We start from the raw sequence: 20,560 nt of genomic DNA on the forward strand, positions 1-20,560 counted from the left end.
TGTACATCCAATTTCATAACCCAAAAGTGCAAACCAAAGCGTTCTCCTCCATCATTCTGAACTGCTGCCAGCCCTGCTCGTGATAGGAATCCCTCCTGGAGTTGTGAAGCCTGGAAGAGCTCCAGTTCCATATAAACCCTGTTCAGTCCTCAGCCTGGTGCTTTTAACTCTGTGTTTGTCCAGGAATGCGCAACCTGGAATGTGCCAGTTCTCCTCTCCAGGTTTGGAGGGAGACAGGAGATGCTGAGAGGCATTAAACCAGGTTAATTCTTGGGTTCCTCTTGTGAAACCAGGCAGTGTGAGTTAGTTTAGGATGGTCACATTGTCCTGATGGTCATCACTGGTGGATAGGGCACACAGAGCTGCTGAAAAGCCCTCTGCAACCTTGTCCTAGCCCTGGGTGTGCCCTGGGACACACAGGGCCACTGAGAAGTTGTCCTGGATCTCTTGCTTGGGGGATTATGGCCTTCTCTTCAGATCCTATTGCAGTGCCACCTCCTAGTTGGGGATCAGTGAGCACAGGACCACTTCATTGGTCATCTTTGGGGCACTGGCTGTTGTTTGGTGAAGCAAACGGCTCTGCAGAGCCAAAATGTTAACAGATTATGGGCCCATCCTTATAGGACCCTCTGCACCCCAAGGGTGACAGGAGGTGCTGTGGTTTGGTCATTGCTCCCTGTGTTGGAGAGGAAGAGGAGCTGATGAGAAGCTGAAGTGACTGAAGGTAGGGAGGCACAGAGGGGAGAGAAACACAGGTGGCGTGCTTGTATGGAGCAGAGCTTGGAGCCTGGACCAGGAGCTGAAGTGAGAGGTGCAGGCTTGGAGGAGAGGGATACAGAAAGGAAAAGCTCTTGTGCTTAAGCTAAGCAGTGACCTGGCACACTGCTCATTGGATGTCATAGGCTTTGTGCCTTGATTCTTCATGCTGTAGCTGAAAATACCTGCCAGGGAGCTGCTTCTGTGTGTGGTCAGTGCTGGCACTGGCATCTGCTCTGCCCTGCGTCTGCCTGGTGGTGGCCTTGCTGCTTCCATGCTTGGCCATCCTCCTGCCTTTGCTTTGTGCCTTCCCAGAGGTTCAAGACCCTTTCCCACAGAGGAGTTAACTTCATAAAGGAGGAGAGTTGAGCTTGTTGCTTTATTACCACTTTGGATGTGTTGCAGCAAAGTAAACCTACAAAGGGATGGGTAGGAAGGAGGCATCTGGTGAGGAACCTCAGTGGTGAAGGAGGAGGATCCACTGGTTCTGCACACGTGCTGGGAGCCAGATAGAAGCTGTAATACCTGCAGTGAAAGGAGTTTGGAAGGAAGGAGTTCAGACACTTGTCTCCGTTCTTCGTGTCAGCATCTTGGCTCTGAAGGAATAAGGGAGGGTTGTGGGAGGCTTCAAACCAGGCTGGAAACACAGCAGGTACAGGGGAGGAGGCACAGGGAGAGGAAAAGCAAGGGGTGCAGTGGTCTCCTGAAGCTATAGCACAGCAGGAGGAAGCTTTCTGGGCCTGGGAGATGGATCTGTTGGGAGATGAGGGAGGGAATGGCAGACAGGAGAGGAAGTGACTGAAATGCTGTGGTGTTTGTTGGTTTCACTCTGTAAATATGGGAGGCCCTGTGAGCAGCAGGACGGCTTGTTCTGTCTTCAGATGTGACCTTGTACTTGTTCTGCTCTCAAAAACTCCCACAGGAGACTCGTCTTCTGGTTCTCTTCAGCCAGCTAGCAGTTCCTTTGCCTTTAGAGGTTGCTGTGCTCCATGGAGGCAGCACTTCCCGATGGAGAGGTGTCCAAGGAAGGGTTTGGAAGGAGTTGCATGAGGCACTTCCCTGGGCATCCCTGGGAGAAGGAGACTGCAGCGGAAAGGATCAGAGTAGAAGGGATGACACTGGTGCTGTCTGCAGCATTAATATTCATGCTTCCTATTTCCTACATTAATTGAATGGTACCCAAGAGAGCCAGAAATGGGGAAGGACAGTTATCTTGGATGAGGACTGCTGGCTGGTGTTGGAGGGTGGATAAACTGCCTTTATCCTGACCCCATCTGACACTGAGAGGGGCTTTGGACTGCTTGTCAGGTCTTCCTTACTAAAACTCTCATCAGGATGAGTAATGCCTGAATCCTAACACAGATCTTGGAGCTGAAAAGGAAGCAATATTTAAAACATCACTGCTTCCTGCTGAGGTTGTCTGACAGGTGTATAGAAATGCGATATGGAGCCAGGCTGAGAACATTGGGGCTGCTCAGCCTAGGGAAGAGAAGGCTGTGTAGAGACCTCAGAGCTGCTTCCATATCTGAAGAGGGCTACAAGGATGCTGGAGAGGGGCTCTTCATCAGGGACTGCATTGATAGGACAAGGGGTGATGGGTTCAAACTGAAACAGGGAAAGTTCAGGTTGGAGAGAAGAAGCTCTTCCCTGTGAGGGTGCTGAGGCGCTGGCACAGGGTGCCCAGAGAAGCTGTGGCTGCCCCATCCCTGGCAGTGTTCAAGGCCAGGTTGGACACAGGGGCTTGGAGCAAGCTGCTCTAGTGGAAGGTGTTGGGGTGGAACTGGGTGAGCTTTAAGGTCCCTTCATCCCAAACCCTTCCATGATTCTGTGATGTGCCTGACATTTACCTCTTGCTTCACTGGAGCTGAGCTTCACCAGGGACACCCTCGGGGATGGCAGTTTTGCAGGTGTTTGCTGATCTCCTGTTTGGAAGTTGCACTCAGTTCCTTGCCTGAATCAACAGTTGAGGCATCAAACTTTGTGCTGCAGGAAGGATCTGTGCAGCTGGGTCTTGACTTACCCCTAAGCTTGGACACTGAGCACATCTGGCCTCAAGTGGAGACCTGATCTGGGGACTGCGCTTTGTGAACTGGACCATGAGGAAGCCGCTGGCTCCAGGAGGGGAAAGCTGCTGCAGAGATCTGCCCAAAGCCCCAGCAGATGCTGCCTCTCCCCAAACACTCTCTTGGAAGCTCTTTTCCTTCCTCCTGCCTGCTCTGCACGCCCTGAGATGTTGTTGTTCCCCACCCTCCCAAGACAACAATGACATGAAAGCGCTGCAGCCCCAGCGAGCGGTGTCTAACGACAGCTCTTTGTATTGTGGCAGCTCTTGGGGGTCCTCAGCCCCCACTGGGATCCTGTTCTCCTCCGTGCTGTGCGGATGAGGAGGCCGGGCTCTGCCCTGCCCACTGGAACCAGTGCTGGGAGTGCGGAGGGGGTGCTGTGGCTGATGCCTGCCTGATGACAGGAGTATTGGACTGGGGCATTTGCTTGGCTGGATGAGCCCTTCCGTGTTCTGCATCTGTTTCCCCCATTACAAAGGTTTTTGGGGTGTTTCTGCCTCTTTCCCTGGTGTTCACACCTTTGCAGTGTGGTTGTCTTCTGTTTGCCTTGAGGCTGTGCTGTGAATGGGATCGGGGAAGACCTGGAATGGTTCCTGGGTCCCCCAAACAGATCCATGGGTTGATCTAGCTGGGATAAAGTGAAGTTTAGTCTCATGTCATGAGAGTCCATGACAGTGGCATCATCTGAAACTTGCTGTGTTCCTTTGCTCATGAAGTTCAGTAGTGAATGACCAGATCGTCTGCTTCACATTCATGTAGGCTGGGATCTGTCCTCAAAGCCTGGCTCTGTCAGTCCTGGTGGGATTGCCTTCTTCCTGAGCTGCATCCCCACCAGGAGCGCAGCATCCACCTGAGGCACCAGCAGGATCTGGATCAGGCCTGGCCATGTGGTCACGTTGCTGCTAAATGAGCTGGTCTGCACAATCCAGAGCCTGTGCTGGCTTGGTGCCACTTCCAGAGGGACAGACAGTGCCTGATGTGCCTGGTGTGCAGTCTGGCAGGGCAGGAACTGTGTCCACACCAGATGGAAACCTGGAAGGGAGCTGCCAGGCTGAGCGTGCACAGGGTTAGAGCTCAGTTGTGTGGCTGCAGGGATCTCAGTCTGGGGGAGGCTCCCAAGGAATAAGAACCATGGAATGGTTTGGGTTGGACAGGACCTTAAAGCTCACCTGGTTCCAAGCCCTACCACAGGCAGGGACCCCTTCCACTGGAGCAGCTTGCTCCAAGCCTCTGTGTCCAACCTGGCCTTGAACACTGCCAGGGATGGGGCAGCCACAGCTTCTCTGGGCACCCTGGGCCAGCGCCTCAGCACCCTCACAGGGAAGAGCTTCTGCCTAAGAGCTCATCTCAGTCTCCCCTCGGGCAGGTTCAAGCCATTCCCCTTGGCCTGTCCCTACAGGCCCTTGTCCCAAGCCCCTCTCCAGGTTTCCTGCAGCCCCTTTAGGCACTGGAGCTGCTCTCAGGTCTCCCCTTCAGGAGCCTTCTCTTCTCCAGAAGGTCCTTATTCATCCATGCTGTAGTTGCTCAAACCACAACTTCTCCATGTCACCCTCTTTCCTGTCCTGGCAGTAGCTATGGAATGGTGACAAGGAGCAAGCTCATGCCAGCTCACATTCCACTGGGATAAAGGAAATCTGAGCCCATCAGTTGGACACCAGGGTGTCTGCGAGGTGACAGCACAGGAGGGGTTTCCCTGCTGTGTTGGTTACCTGCCTGCTTGTGCTCTGTCTTGCTGCTCCCTGGCTTTTCAGGCCACCATTTTCCTCGGATACGTGCTGTCATCTGCCCTTGCTGTGAGGGATACCTGCTTGAAACAGGGCTGCAGCAGACATCATCCCTATGGCTGGTGCTGCATTCCAGCCTGGATCTCCTGAGGTGAGAGCTTCATGGTTCAACTCCACACCTGAGTTTCAGCCCAATGCAGTAACCCCTGGTGTGTCCTGGAATACCACAGAGGCTTCCAGCCTGGGAGCCAAATAGGAGTTGGTAAGAGCCTGGTTTGGATGCACTTGCACAGGGAGCTGCTCTTCCCTAAACCTCTCAACTTCAAGTGTCTGGAGTAGGAGCAGACACAGCCACAGCCTGCTCCTGAAGTGTCCCTGATCCCAAACTGACGGACTATAGGGCCCAGCATCCTCCACTTCCTTATGCTCATCCTCTAATGGGAATTGCCTGTGGGGCCAGTACTGCTAAGCCTTGTTTCCTTGTTTTCCTTCTCTGGGAATGGGCTAAGTGAAAACCAGTCATGCTCAAGGTTATTTGTGTGCTTGCAAAGTAGTCTGAAGTCTCCTGTAGCTGCTGTTGTTCCCCCAGCATTCAGAGGTGTCCTGGCAGGAGCCACGACAGGCAGCTGATGTCTGACAGCATCACAGGGCAGGATCTGAGGCGTGTTTCAGCTGCACAGTGAAGGGCCCAAACTGACACAAGGAAGCACCGTGGCTGCTGCATCTCTCTCTGAAAGCATAGAAATAGAAAGGGAAGGCTGCAAATGAGGTTTCCTTGAGTTGTTTGCCAGCATGACCTAAGCCTTCTGCACTCTCATGCAGCACTCTTCAGGGCAGGAGTGAGGACAGGCTGAGGGAGCTGGGCTGGATCAGCCTGGAGAAGAGAAGGCTCCTGAAGGGGAGACCTGAGAGCAGCTCCAGTGCCTAAAGGGGCTGCAGGAAACCTGGAGAGGGGCCTGGGACAAGGGCCTGTAGGGACAGGCCAAGGGGAATGGCTTGAACCTGCCCGAGGGGAGACTGAGATGAGCTCTTAGGCAGAAGCTCTTCCCTGTGAGGGTGCTGAGGCGCTGGCCCAGGGTGCCCAGAGAAGCTGTGGCTGCCCCATCCCTGGCAGTGTTCAAGGCCAGGTTGGACACAGGGGCTTGGAGCAAGCTGCTCTGGTGGAAGGGGTCCCTGACCATGGCAGGGGGTTGGGACTGCATGAGCTTGAAGGTCCCTTCCCAAATCATTCCATGACTTTAAATTGTTCTGGGATGGGAGTTGTGGTTGCCCAGCAAAGGGGCCTCTTTGGCTTTCCCCTTTACATCCAGCCAAGGTGAGGAAGGGTCAATGTGGCCAAAGGCTCGATGTCCGGCTGGAGACCAGTAACGAGTGGTGTCCCTCAGGGATCAGTGTTGGGACCAGTCTTGTTCAACATCTTTGTCGCTGACATGGACAGTGGGATTGAGTGCGCCCTCAGCAAGTTTCCCGATGACACCAAGCTGTGTGGTTCGGTTGATACGCCGGAGGGAAGGGATGCCATCCAGAGGGACCTCGACACGCTTGTGAGGTGGGCTGATGTCAACCTTATGAAGTTTAACCATGCCAAGTGCAAGGTCCTACACCTGGGTCGGAGCAATCCCAGGCACAGCTACAGGTTGGGCAGAGAAGAGATTCAGAGCAGCCCTGCAGAGAAGGACTTGGGGGTGTTGGTCGATGAGAAAATGAACATGAGCCGGCTGCAGTGTGCGCTCGCAGCCCAGAAAGCCAACCGTATCCTGGGCTGCATCAAGAGGAGCGTGAGCAGCAGGTCGAAGGAGGTGATCCTGCCTCTCTGCTCTGCTCTCGTGAGACCTCACTTGGAGCATTGTGTGCAGTTCTGGTGTCCTCAACACAAAAAGGACATGGAACTGTTGGAACAAGTCCAGAGGAGGCCACGAGGATGATCAGGGGCTGGAGCACCTCCTGTATGGAGCCAGGCTGAGAAAGTTGGGGCTGTTCAGCCTGGAGAAGAGAAGCTGCTTGGAGACCTCAGAGCAGCTTCCAGCATCTGAAGGGGGCCTACAAGGATGCTGGGGAGGGACTCTTCATCAGGGACTGTAGTGACAGGACAAGGGGTAACGGGTTCAAACTGAAACAGGGGAAGTTTAGATTGGATCTAAGGAAGAAAATCTTTACTGAGAGGGTGCTGAGGCACTGGAATGGGTTGCCCAGGGAAGTTGTGAATGCTCCATCCTTGACGGTGTTCAAGGCCAGGTTGGATGAGGCCTTGGGTGACATGGTTTAGTGTGGGGTGTCCCTGCCCATGGCAGGGGGGTTGCAACTGGATGATCTTAAGGTCCTTTCCAACCCGAACTATTCTATGGTTCTATGTGTGTGCATGGAGCTGGAATCACTGGGCTGGTTTGCACCCTGAGCTGGCATTGTCAGGGCACAGTGAGTGGTGCTTCCTGAAACAGGGGGGTGAAGAGTGGGTGCTCTGGCACCCAGAGGTGAGCCCCTCACAAGCTGTGCTGCCTGTGGGCCTTCAGCAAAGCCTCCCGTGGGTTACCAGGAGCTGAGAGGGATGGGAGCCGGTTTGGCAGCTTCCTGCCCCCAAGGTTAAGCCAGCACAGCTCTGCCTGCCCATGCTGAGAGCCCAGAGCTCCCAGGCACAGTCCCCAGCTAACAGCAGCGTGCCTGCTCCATCCATTCTCACCATGGGCATCTCCCTCCATGGGGCTGTTCCGTGGCCATCCCGCTCCATCCCTCCCAAGCAGCCGGTTTGGACTAATTCAGGTTACCAGCATGGAGGTGAGGTGTGAGGGTTGTGGATGGGGGGAAAGGCTTTATCCTCCTGTTGCTTCCAGGAGCTGGAAGTTTGGCCTCAAGCCTTTGGGTTGCAGCAGAAGAGCAGGGGGCTGGGATGATGCTTCCAGGAGCTGGGATTTGTGCCTGATGGGGGGAATGTGTTTGAAATGAGCCTTTCCCAAAGCAGTGGGACTTTTTAGGAAAAGCTGAGCAGGAGGCTCTGGCTCATGGGTCCCTAAATCCTGTACAGGGATTTTAAAACCGAGCACTATGCAGAGTTAACCAATTCCATGAGTTTAAGGGATGGTGCTTTAGAAATGGACCTATCCTTCAATATAACACATCCAGGTCCTCTTCTCCCACTAATAACAACACATCCCTGGTGCATCTCCTCGAAAGAGCCCATCTCAGTTTGGGAGCTCCAGAGCCTGGATTTGTGCTGGGATCAATGGGATGCGTGGCCCTGGCACCCAGCATTGGTGCCACAAGGTGTTCCCCAGGAATATGGGTGTCACTTTTATTTTGTCTTTTATTCATGCCTTTATATAAAGCCTGCGAGTAAAGTGAGTTTTATCTTCGTATCATTAAAGAGAGTGAAAGAAACTACTCCTCCTTCATAGCAGGTGTAGTGGGTGGCTTGAGACACAGTACCCATCATTAACATAGGGCCTGGGTTCAGTATACTCGGGGCTCTTTCTGGGATGCTCCCCTCATTCTCAGCCCTGTATCCCTGCCTTGCAGATGAGGTGTTTGTGTCCCTGTTCAGGTGTCTGGGAAGGGGAAAACTAATGAGGTGTTAACAGCAAAGAGGGATAAGGAGCTCTGCTTTGATGGCAGGGAAGTGACTTGTGAATTGATCAGCCTCCTTGGGAGTGTGAGGCTGGAGGTATCAGGAGTTGTCTCCACATGCTCCTGTATGGGTGAGTTAATGAGTTTTAGAAGCATCTTTAAAGCAATACATGTGTACGAGGGGATCCTTTCCCTTTCACTGGTGCTGTTTAAAAAGGTAAGGCTAAAAAGAATCATGGAATGGTTTGGTTTGGAAGGGACCTTAAAGCTCATCCAGTTCTAACTGCTGCCACAGGCAGGGACACCTTCCACTAGAGCAGCTTGCTCCAAGCCCCTGTGTCCAACCTGGCCTTGAACACTGCCAGGGATGGGGCAGCCACAGCACAGGGAAGAAGAGAGGGACCAGCAAAGCAACGTAGTGATCAGTGATGGATGATTTGATACCCAGGTGTGTTTGATGCAGTTACTGTAGCTGTGATGGGTTTGGGGGAGCAGGGGTTAAGGGGAAGGGGAAGGAGACCAGGCAGGGCTGGGGGCAAAAGAAACCCTCACCCATGCCAGGGCTTTCATCAAGAGAACCTAAAATAAGGAAGAAATGAGCTGTCAAACACCCCAGGCAGTGGGAGGTTGTGCAGGGACTGTGATGCACAGAGGGGCAGTTCAGGTTGGGTCTGAGGCAGAAGCTCTTCCCCGTGAGGGTGCTGAGGCGCTGGCCCAGGGTGCCCAGAGAAGCTGTGGCTGCCCCATCCCTGGCAGTGTTCAAGGCCAGGTTGGACACAGGGGCTTGGAGCAAGCTGCTCCAGTGGAAGGGCTCCCTGCCCGTGGCAGGGATTGGAGCTGGATGAGCTTGAAGGCCCCTTCCAACACAAACCATTCCATGACTCGATGTGCATGCTGGTCACCTCATTAGTGATGGTGACTTTTGCCATCCCAGCATCGTGATCCATGGCTGTTGGTGGGATGTGACCCTGTTCCCACTGCCACCATGCTGCTGCCTCCAGCTTCCAGCCCAGATGTGACAGCAGCTGCTGCATCATCTCCTGCCCCATCCCTGCCTCTCTGCTATCCCCATTGGTGTGGATGCTTTACAGCGGGAGCATCCCAAATTGGGCAATGTCAGCTTGGCTAATTCAGATCAGGTTCACTTTTATCTGGGGGGATTTAGGGAGCATTCCCACAAAGGAAGCATGGAGGGGTGGCAAACAGCTGGGGACAGTAATTCCTTCCAGATCCAGGACTGCTGGAAGAGGATGTCTGTCAGGCATCCCAGTACAGATGTACTTAGAGACCCTGTCAGAAAAGGGTTATTTCCCCTCCTGCTGCTCCCACACACACAAATAAGGGAATAAATCAGCTTCTGTGCATAACCAAAGCTGAAAACTTGGGAATTGTCTTCAGCGTAAACCCCTTCCTCTATCACTTGGCATTGTGACAGGGGGTTAAATTCCCCTCCAGTGCAGCAAAATACTGACGCACTTGCAAAACCAGGTAACATTCTTCTTTCTTGTCCCCAGTTACACTGAACTATTCCCCCTCTTCACATGTTTCTGTGTTGGCACTCATTGGGAGTGCATTATCTGTCTCCCATACAGCCCAACTTGCACAAATCTGTTGGTTGGAGGAGGAGCAAACCTGGTGTTTCAGTGGTGTGTTTTGGAGCTAGGGCAGACATTGCTTAAGTAGATCTTCTCTGGCACATCCCTCTTGCAGACTGATCCCAACAGTGCTTTTGGAGCAAGAGGAATCCTGGATAATATAATCCAGGGTCTCTTCTCTGGGAGCAGAAGCAGGGATCAAGGGCTCCCCCAGAGGCCCTGGTTGTCCCTCTTGGTCCCTACCTCTTACCTCCTGCTCCGTTCTCTCCTCAGCGTGGCACGATGAGGCGGCGTTACGAGGATGATGGCATCTCTGACGATGAAATTGAAGGCAAGAGGACGTTTGACCTCGAGGAGAAGCTGTCCACCAACAAGTTTAACTCCACCTTCGTGGTCTTCATGGAAGGCAAAGGTTTGTCTTGGGGCAGGCTGTGTTGCTGCTGTCAGTAACCACACAGCTGCTGTCCCTGGCTGCTTCTCCATGGTGTGAGGTGACCTTTCCCTGTGGAAAGCCAGCAATGCTCACAGCTGGATGTGCTCTTGTGCATCTGACTACACCCAGAGCTTCCCTGGCTGCCTTAAAGGGTGGTTACAAGGCAGTTGTGGTGTTAATGCAGTCCTAAATCCTCGCCTGTGTTTTGCTACCCTTTACTTCCCATCTTCCTGTGAAGCTGGGAAAACTGCTGTTCAGACCCGTTCTGTGCTTGGAAACCCCTTTGCTTCCATAACCTAAGTGGTGGGCGATGTTCCTACCTGCTTCCCTACAAGTCCTGTGCAGTTCCCAAGCAGTTGGAAGGTGATACGAGGTGTATTGATGGAGGATTGGCTCAAGCCTGCTAAGCCCTTGGACCAAGGGAGCTGATAACAGGGAGTGTGTATGGGGGAATGGCATGGAATCCCCTCAGTCTGGAGAGGAAGGAGCCCATCTGCAGGCTTGCTGGGACACATGGCAGCCAGGAACAAGAGGGTGTGCCTGGGTCAGCACCTGTAATTGCAGCCACATGTCTACTAGACGCTTAATTCAGAGGCTCTGTGGGATCTCTCCCTTTTCTTTCACCACACATATGGCTCAGTGGGATGTCTTTTCATCACACAGCCAGTGCATCCCTCGCAAGGATTTACCATGAGGGAGGAGCATTCCTTCAGGGCATCTCTAACTTGGCTCGGAGCTTCTTAGGGAAGTGAGGACCAAAATCCACGCTGTTCCCCTGCCTGGTGCTGCTTGTTGGAGCAAATTCCCTCCTTAGAGGCTGTGTTTGAGGTTTGTCAGCAGCACACACCATGCTGCTCACAGAACTGCCTCAGAGGAGTTCCAGGGTCTCCAAAGAGTGTAGAAATAGCAAGGAGCAGCACTTGCTTTTGCTGGTGAGCCTTGCCACAGGGATAAGAGGAGGTTCTCAGCTCTCAACTGCTCTGAACAACCTCCTCCAAGGCTGAATTCAGCTTGCTGGGAGCAGGGTGGAAGTAGAGAGCTCCAGAGATCCTTTCAAACCTCACTTTGTCTCTAGTCCTCCGCAGGAATCTCCACTAACACTTTCCCTTTTGTTTCTCACAGACTTCACAGTTGAATACATCCAGAGGGGTGGCCTGAGGGACCCTCTCATCTTCAGGAGCTCCGATGGCTTGGGGATAAAGTAAGTGTTAGGGGTGGAGGACTCCTGATTTCCTGCCTCTCTCCTCACGTTATGTGGGATCTGATCCTGGTAGCTGGATCTGAAACCAAGTTGTTAATGGCAGTGTCCTGTCCGTACTGTTCTTTACCTGCAGTGAGAAGTATCTTCCACCTCAGTTATCCTGTTCTTTCTAGTCTGGACTTAAAGTCAGAGTTGGCTGTAGGTGACCACAGTGCAACTAAATGCCTGGCAAATCCCACTGCTGCTCTGATGCAACATCTGGCTGGGTTCCTTTCCTAGTAATACAGCATCACTTGCCAGAGTCAAGCAATTTGTAGTGTTTCTGGCATTTCCCAGCAATTCCAACCTGATTTATCCAATGTGGTTACTTCTAAGCTGCCATCTCTGTCTCTTGCTACAGTCAATCAAAGTTTACAGCTTGGGGTGTAAAGCTGTGCTGATGCAGGACTTTGTGCTGATTTATGGTGTTCGTATAAATACACTGTGGGGTGGTAGATGTAGTTTTAAGGCAAGTGATGCTATAAAACATTACAGCTGGCTTTAAATAAACCTCAGACCTGATCTGATTGGGTGTTTCTGCTGGGTCAGTGGGGTTTGGGTTTGGTTAAAAGGATAAATTAGCCTTTGTCAGAGCCAGTATGATCCACGTTGCTCTTAACTTCCTCAGCTGGCTGTGAATGGATGGGCAGCATCTCACCTAGTGCATGATGTGCTGTACTGGGGTGACTTAGATGGTACCACGCTCAGGTTTAGCTGCTGGGTGGTTTGGAAAGGCAAGGATTTGATCCTGAGGATTCCAATGTGGGCGAACCTGGATTTCCTCTGAGCTTTTGGTGATTTCTCTGGGTCAAGAGCTGCTTGAATGGCTGCCTGCCCATTCTGCCTGTGTTTGTACAGATAAGTGTGCCAGTACAAACAGGGAGAGGAGTTCTGCTGTGTCAGTGAAATACATCCCTTGTGTGGGTCTGGCTGTGCTCTTTATGCTGGGATAACTCATAGGAGCAGTCTCTCAAATGAGAGCTGGGATTGCTTAGCTCAAAGCCTGCTGGAGCATCTGCCAGAAGCCACTACAAGAGCTCGTGCTCTGGAGATGGTGTTTCCTGTTCCCAAATCTGCTTCCTTAGCCAGGAGTTGGGGCCCTGTGTTTCACCCCAGAGATCTGGTTTCATGCTCTTCACCCACATCCAAGAGGAAAAGAAGCCCAGTAGCATCTTCTGGGTGCTAATACTGGGGTTAGAGGTGGGAAGGGTCTGCAACCAGAAGCATTTCATGATGTTTTAGCAAAGTCTTTGTCCTGCAGGATGCCAGACCCAGACTTCAGCGTCAATGATGTGCGGCTCTGCGTTGGTAAGTGTCCGGGGACCACAGCACGCCTCTGGTGTGCCCTGGGCAGATGGGGAGGGATGGGGGGAGTCATTGGGTGTATCAGTGGTCTGGTACCAATGGGAGGTCTGGTTATGTGGCTCCCCCAGTGTGCCTGAGCCAGTGGATCACAGCTTTTACCTGCTTGAGTCCAGTTTAACCTGAAGCAGGTTCAGTTTCAATGTGGGTATGGAAGAAGATGAAGTTACAGAGAGGCCAGAACATCCCACTGGTGTGAGTGGGTTCTTTGAGGAAGGATCTTGTGTCTCTTGGAGCATCTCTTCTGGGTGGTCCATTGTGCACAGGGATGGTTCCAGTGACATCTGTCTGTCCCGGCAGGGAGCCGGCGGATGGTGGATGTCATGGATGTGAACACACAGAGGGACATCGAGATGTCCATGGCACAGTGGGCACGTTACTACGAAACACCAGAGGCTGAGAGGGAGAAACTTTACAACGTCATCAGCCTGGAGTTCAGCCACACCAAACTGGAGAACCTGGTGCAGAGACCTGCTACGGTGAGCATGGCTCTTCCTTCCCTTGTGCTTGTGGGCCTCGATAGGTAAGGTGCAGTCTGGCATTGAGTGCAGGAGAAGAGCTGCTCATAACATGCATGGGCTCAACCAGGGATGTCACTGCTGTGCTCTGGAAGCTGCTGGAGCTGATCCCTGTGTCTGACATGGACCTTGTTTGCTGGAGCTGATCTCATAGTCAGACCTAGCCTGCGCATCCTCATCCTGTATGGGCAAGCCACCGTGGTCAAGTCCCTGCAGAGAGCTGACTTCTTCTGCAGAGAGCTCCCTAGCAGCTAATGGATTGGCTATTAGCAATTAATAGGAAGGAATAATTAAAGGGAAGTAACCTCCTCCTGCTGGCTGCTGATCAAGAACAAGCACCTCAGTTTGAATAGAGAGGTCAGGTTGGTGCTCAGCCACAGGGAGCACTGAGGACAGGATGGGGATGCTGGCTTCCAGCCTCTCCCAGTTAGCCACTTCCACTGCTTGCCAAGACCTTGGCTGTCATTCAGTCTTGGGTCTACCTTACATCTGTGCTCTTCACTGATGCTTGGTGTGGAGCCCTCTCCTGCATCCTGCGGCAGTGATCAGCTCCACTGTGGCAAGAGAGAGGCCGCAGTGGAGAGCAAGGGGGGACCTCCCATCATGTATGGGACAGCAGAGCTCAGCTGCATTTGGAGAGAGCAGCTAAAGCCTGGCTGCTGGTTGAGCTTTGAGGTTTTCCTGGTGTTTGGAAACCATGGTCCCGTTAGGACACCAACCCTGTGTGCATCTGGGATTCCAGAGGGTTCTGTGGTGTGGCAGGGAGGGGTTCTGGTGCTGAAATCTCGGAGGGCAGAGGAGGCCAAGACTGGAGCTGTGCTGGAAGGGGGCAGAAAGCAATTTGACGGTGTCAAAACGGGGATGGACATCGTGGACGCCTTCTGCAGTCGGGGAAGAGGAAGGGGCAGCTCTGTAGGGCCGTTCACTTCTCCCTGTTAACTGTAGAGGGAGCCTGGACATCTCTGCCTGCTCTGGGGCTGTCCTGAAGCTTCGTGACTTGAATCCCACCCAGGCAGATGCTGCCCTGCATGGTTTATGTATCCCCAATGCATACCAGTTCCTGCCTAGCCCCTAGGTAGATGACCGGCATCCCAGTACCATGCTTGGGATCTTGCTGTGGTGTTCGCTGCTTGTGTGAAATCACGGGGTCACTGTACAGCAACTGGCATCAGAGCAGCTGGTCCTAAAGTGCTTTACGTGTGGGATTGCACCAGCGCAATGGGGAAGGTTGCACATGAGAGCTATGGGCCTACCAGGCAGGCAATAGGTATTTGAGCTTCTAGGACATCCTGGGGGGGTATCAGAAGGGGTTACAGTTCCCCTGTCATCTCTACTCATGTCTCCCACCTTCCTGCTGTAGGTGGATTTGATTGACTGGGTCGATAACATGTGGCCCAGGCACCTGAAGGAGAGTCAGACAGAGTCTACGAATGCCATCCTGGAGATGCAGTATCCAAAGGTGCAGAAGTAAGTGACTTCCCGAGCTGTTCCCGTGGTGGCAGGCAGCAGAGCATCTCTTGCAAGAGAACTGCCCAAGGCAGAAGTGATTTGTACCAAGAGGAAGAGGGAGGAACAGTCTTGTGATGCTGGTTAGGGATGCTGCAGTCAGTTATTTAAGCTCCTAACAAATGATGCATGGAAGGGTGGCACTCTCAGTGCTCACCACCTTGAAACATCTGGAGCCAGTTCAGCTGCTGAGCATTGCCTGTCCTGCCCCATAGGCCTGTGACAGTGGGTTTCTAGAGCTGCAGATGTGTGAGGATGAGAGCTCTGCTCTTGCCTGGATTAGATCTTTGTCTGGGGATGTGATATAACTGCAAAGTGAGCCCTCCTGCAAACCACCACCTCCCTGCAGCTCAGGTGCTTAGCACTGCAGTAATTGTGTGCTGGCACTGCTGTGACTCTGGGTTTAGGCAGCCCATTCCCTTTGAATATGTTTTATCTGCTGTCAAATGTGGCCCACCACTCATTTCACCTTATCCCTGTCTTGTTCTCCACCAGATACTGTCTGATGAGTGTCAAGGGCTGCTACACAGACTTCCATGTGGACTTCGGTGGCACTTCTGTGTGGTACCACATCCACCGAGGGGGAAAGGTAGGAGGACAGTCCCTGTTGGACAGTTACAAATGCTTTAGGAGAGCGGCTTTTAGTCTATCCTCTTGTTAATCCTTGAGGATGCAGGTTCCGGACAGCAAATTGAAGTCTTTCCATCCTAAACTGATTGATCAGAGGTCCACCAGGCACAGGCTGAAAACCCGTGCTGTAGGAATGATGCCAAGACAACCTTATAAAGGGCTAAATACACTGAGTAGAATAACCCAATTCATCCAGTGCCTTGGCTTCTGAGAGGTGATTTGACTGCATGGCTGATCACCCCTTGGTGTGGCACAAATAGCACACTGGGAGCAGCAGCAAGCTGAAGAAAGGTAATTAAAGATGGATGGGAGCTGCTCCTAAAGCTAAGCCTTTCAGGGGGTTTAAATAGCCAACATATACGTAAGGGGTCACCTTAAAACATGAAGTGACTTCAGGAGCATTTGAACTAAAGGTTACTGACAGGGCTTCAATGCAGAACACTTGAATGGTTTCTGGTGCGACGTAGCTCTGAAACAGTGTCAGGTTTAAGCTGTTCTCCCGAGTCGCTTCCTGGAGCTGAGCTCAGCCCAAGAGACTAAAACCAAACCTCAGGCTTCATTGAGTTTGAGTCTCTCTGGTTGCAGCCTTTATCTGAGTGCAGTGTTTGTCCCCTGATGGGTTTCTTCCAGTTATAATTGTGCAGGCATTCCATACAACTATGTATGATTTGGGTTGGAAAGGGCCTTAAAGCTCCTCCAGTTCCAACCGCTGCCACGGGCAGGGACACCTTCCACTAGAGCAGCTTGCTCCAAGCCCCTGTGTCCAACCTGGCCTTGAACACTGCCAGGGATGGGGCAGCAGCAAACTCTGCCCTACCTGAAGAATCTGGGCTATTCACCCACCTTTCCTTGCAAAGGAGATGTAGCTGCCAGACTCCTGTTGATGGTTTGTGGCTCCAGTGCCTTCCCCTGAAGAGCTAACAGTCTCTGAACAGCCTAGTTGGGGCTGGATATCTTCTTGCCACCTGCATTGAATCATAGAATCTTAGAATAGTTAGGGTTGGAAAGGACCTTAAGATCATCCAGTTCCAACCCCCTTGCCATGGGCAGGGACACCCCACACTAAACCATGTCACCCAAGGCCTCATCCAACCTGGCCTTGAACACTGCCAGGGATGGAGCATTCACACCTCCCTGGGCAACCCATTCCAGTGCCTCACCACCCTCTCAGTAAAGAATTTCTTCCTTAGATCCAATCTAAACTTCCCCTGTTTCAGTTTGAACCCATTACCCCTTGTCCTGTCACTACAGTCCCTAATGAAGAGTCCATCCCCAGCATCCTTGTAGGCCCCCTTCAGATCCATTGCATGGATCCAGACCCGTTTAAATCTCTAGTTCAGTTGTAGCTCTTACTAACATGGCAGAAACACTCAGGTGAGTATCTGTCTCTAATACTCTAGTGTCTTTGGTAGGCTCTGTCTCTTAACACTGATAGAAACAAAACCTCACAAAGCATCCCAAGCTCAGTCTACCTGTGGTGCTCGGTGAGTTAGGTCAGGAAAGACCTCACTCAGCAGCTTGCCTGCTCCAATGGGACATGTTCAGGTTGCTTTACTGAGAATGTCTCTGGATTTGCATCCTCTGGTGGGGAAAGGAACAGATTCAGATGCCTGGAGAGGGAGCAGGGCAGGTTTGGAAGAAGCAGGCAGTATTTAATAGCTGTCAGTTGTGTTATGACTTACATACACGTGTTGTCTTCATCTGCAGATCTTCTGGCTGATCCCTCCTACACCGCAGAACCTGGAGCTCTATGAAAACTGGCTTCTCTCAGGGAAGCAGGGAGACATTTTCCTTGGGGACAGAGTGTCGGAGTGCCAGCGCATCGAGCTCAAGCAGGGCTACACATTTGTCATCCCCTCAGGTACCACAGGGTGGGCAGGTCCTTCCTGCCCTTTGCCAGCATTGTGGCAAGAGACCGAAACTCTTAGGACACAAACTGGAAACAGGCAGGATTTAGCTTCCTCTTCATGTAACTGGGAGAGGGAGATGTGACGTAGCTCCATCCTCTTGCTTGCCAGCTCCCAAAACATGCCTGTCATGGCACTGTGCAGTCAGCCCAAGTGATGAGAAAGCTGTGGCTGGCTCACATCACTCTGGATAGTCACTAAAGGAGGCTTTCCCAGTGCTTTTCATGGTGACATGCAGAGTGGTGCCCAAGGCAGCACAGCTCCTTATCCTCCTCATCCTCACAGCTTGTGAGGTCACTGTACAGTTCTAGTCCAGTTGTGAAGCAAGGAAGGGAGCCAGTGTGTAAGGAGCAAGGTGATTGCTCTGGACACAAGGAAAGGCAATGGAACAGTCTGCATGTACTGGAGATGGGAGAACTGAAAGCATATAGCTAGAAAATGGGATGCTGGAAAATACTGAAACCCAGCAGGGAGCTGGGAAGCAAAACCAGGGGGAGACTTGCAGGTAACTGTTTTGCGGAGAGCTTGGGCAAGGAGGCTGAGGTTGGGAATGGGAACACTCAAGAGTTAAAAGAATCCTTTAGCCTGGCTTGGTTTAGGAAGCAGAATAACTGGAGGGCATCAGCAGTATCTGCGTGCACAGTTAGTGCAGTGCAGTGCTAGAGAAGAGCAGAGGCAGAAGAGACGAGGCAGATGAAAAAGCAGCTCAAGTTGGTTGGTTGCAAGGACCGGCCTTTAGAACCTGGGATGGAGGCCTGGGATGTCTGTAACCTGTTCCTCTTGCAGTAGGCAATACTCCCTTGTCAGAAGAAACATTGTTGGACTCCTGCTAATAACTGTTGCATATAAATCATGTCCCTAAGCCTGTCTCTGATGTCAAAGGCTGCTGTACCCCGTTTCATCTCCAACAGCAGTGCAGGGTTGTGCTGTAACTTACAGCAGGAACAGAAAACCCCAGGGGTTGTACAAGTTACTCATTTGAGTCCTGTTATCACAACTGACTCTTCTTTTGAATTGAGTGCCCTTGCCTTAACGAAACCCTGCTGCAATACCCAAAACGTTGGGCTTGTCTGGATTGCTTGGCCTTGAAGGTAACAGGGCTGGAACTTGCGTTCCTTTGAGGGTACTTTAACAGTTAACCAGCCTTGAGAAGGCTGTTTTCCTTGTTGCTGATATTCTTAGGCCTAACTCAATTAGGAGGCACTGCTCCACAAAAAGCATTGGACAGGAGGTGGATACAGGCACATGGGTCACCATGAGAGGACAGATCCATAGGTGTATTGAAGTGCTTGAGTACAAGTCTGTCTCTAGCCATTAGTGGGATCAAGTGAGCTGGTACTGAGTGGTGCAGCAGTGTTTGAATTAGTAGGGACTGTCAGTTGTGAGACCTTGACCTCCCCCAGGATGCTTCAAGCTCTGCTTTCTCTCCAAGGTTGGATCCATGCTGTGTACACTCCCATGGACACACTGGTGTTTGGAGGCAACTTCTTACACAGCTTCAACATCCCTATGCAGCTCCGGATCTACAGCATTGAAGACCGGACACGGGTAAGGACCTGTGGGAAGGTGGGAGGATGTGGGCTCCTGGGGTGGTGGGGAGAGTGCGGCCAAGAGCAGTGCTGTGCAGGCAGAGAAATTGTCTCCCCCTGGGACAGATGGCTCCAACTCCAGCTCTCTGTAAGCATAATGTCCAAGCCTCCTAAACGTACAGGTCTGGAGCAGAGAATGCTGTTGGCAAGCAGGTGTTCTTGCTTGCTCCATGCGGAGACACGGGTCCTGCTGTGCAGAGAGGCTTCAGGGCACTCATGGGCTGTGATGGACAGCCTGATGGCTTCTCCAAAGCAGTTTAAGGTCCTGCAGCAGGCAGGACTTGTGGGTTAGCACTCAGATGTCAGACCATCATCCAGAGTAGCTGAGACACAGGATGATGCAGCTCCACCATCTGAGTAGCCTCAGGAAGGTGAGGACAGCAGCAGGGTCAGGAGCATCTTCTACCAGCATGTGAATTGCTGGCACTGATGTGACAGAGCCCTGATAGCACTCTGCTAAATAGCTGAGCTTGATTAAACCTCTGCATAGACCAACCCTTTCCCTTCATACAAATCCTGTCAGATGCTGTGCTGTGGTTCAGGAGGAGGCCTTGAACCTCTTCCCTTCAGCTGCAACCTTTTGTGGCACTCTGCCACTTCTTCTTGTACTGCTGAGAAGGTCTGTGGGGGAAGAGCTGCAACCCTAACAAAGAGAAATGAAATGTTAATGGCTTGCAAGTGAATAGTGCCTGGTCTCTGCTCTGCTTGGTGATAACATCCTCCTGCAAGGAGAATTACATCAGGCTGCCAGAAGGATGAATGATGCTGTTACACATGTACATGCATTTCCTGTCTCTCAGGAGGGGATCAGTCTGGTTTGAGGCAGCAGTAATAAATAAGAGCTATCTCTGTGCTGCCTGGTGGTGGAGGAGGCCTGAGCCAATCCCCTTTTTCCTCTCCTCTTTTGCAGGTCCCAAATAAGTTTCGTTATCCCTTCTATTACGAGATGTGTTGGTACGTGCTGGAGCGCTATGTCTACTGCATCACCAGCCGCTCCCATCTCACCAAGGACTTCCAGAAGGAATCACTCAGTATGGGTAAGCCCCCTGCATTGACCATCCAGCCCTTATTCTTCCCTCACCTGTATCAAAGCACCCTCCTGCAGGGGTGCTGGCCAGGGGAAGAATCACTTTGGAACCATCACTTCCTCAGTTTCACAAGGTGTTTCTGTGGGTATTTCCTCCCTTGGCACTGTTTGCTGCACTGAGCAGTCAGAGGACAGCTGATGGCATTGCAGACTGGCCAAAGGAGGTGCCATTTCTTTCTTTCCCTTTGAATGAGCAGTCAAAACCAAACAGTTTTGCTTCCTCTTTTGGTACAGGCCAGGTTCCTTTGCTTGTGTAAAACCAGCACACAAGTTCCTGCACTTGCTGGTACACACAAAGCCTTTAATAGAAGAGGTGGAGGGAAGTTGAAGTCCCCACTGCTGTGCTGTGGGGCAGAAATGCCTTCTGGCTGATCAGGACCTTCCTGCACACAGAGTTTAAAGCACTGTCAGAGTTATGTGTGCAGGGAGTCTCCTTGCAAAAGGAATCTTTGGCCTCCTTACAAGAGATGGTTTCTTACAGAGAGACCTTTCTTCAGAACAGGAGAAAGCTGAACAGCCTCCACCCAAGGCCCTTGGGGCAAATCTGCCCTCCCTCCCCTCAGAGGCTGTGAATACTGACCCAGGGGCACCT

The 20,560-nt window shown here is 52.1% G+C and overlaps 1 protein-coding gene across 2 annotated transcripts in view; it reads left to right on the forward strand.

Annotated features, from left to right (window-relative positions):
• The window catches only part of KDM2A (lysine demethylase 2A), a 51,616-nt gene that overhangs the window by 13,625 nt on the left and 17,431 nt on the right, over window positions 1–20,560 (forward strand). Inside the window, exons 1-10 of one of the 2 annotated variants that reach the window (XM_080617538.1) lie at window positions 9,570–9,589; window positions 9,970–10,108; window positions 11,252–11,330; window positions 12,631–12,677; window positions 13,032–13,210; window positions 14,610–14,716; window positions 15,251–15,344; window positions 17,093–17,246; window positions 18,725–18,840; window positions 19,792–19,918. In XM_080617538.1, coding sequence (XP_080473664.1) covers window positions 9,979–10,108; window positions 11,252–11,330; window positions 12,631–12,677; window positions 13,032–13,210; window positions 14,610–14,716; window positions 15,251–15,344; window positions 17,093–17,246; window positions 18,725–18,840; window positions 19,792–19,918 — 1,033 coding nt within the window. In that variant the 5' untranslated portion in view covers window positions 9,570–9,589; window positions 9,970–9,978. Of the gene's footprint in view, window positions 1–9,569; window positions 9,590–9,969; window positions 10,109–11,251; window positions 11,331–12,630; window positions 12,678–13,031; window positions 13,211–14,609; window positions 14,717–15,250; window positions 15,345–17,092; window positions 17,247–18,724; window positions 18,841–19,791; window positions 19,919–20,560 lie in introns of those variants that run through there. The other variant, XM_080617537.1, reaches the window with a different exon arrangement.

This window comes from Psittacula echo (assembly GCF_963264785.1).
Source record: "Psittacula echo genome assembly, chromosome: 5".
In the NCBI taxonomy this organism is placed as follows: Eukaryota; Metazoa; Chordata; class Aves; order Psittaciformes; family Psittacidae; genus Psittacula; species Psittacula echo.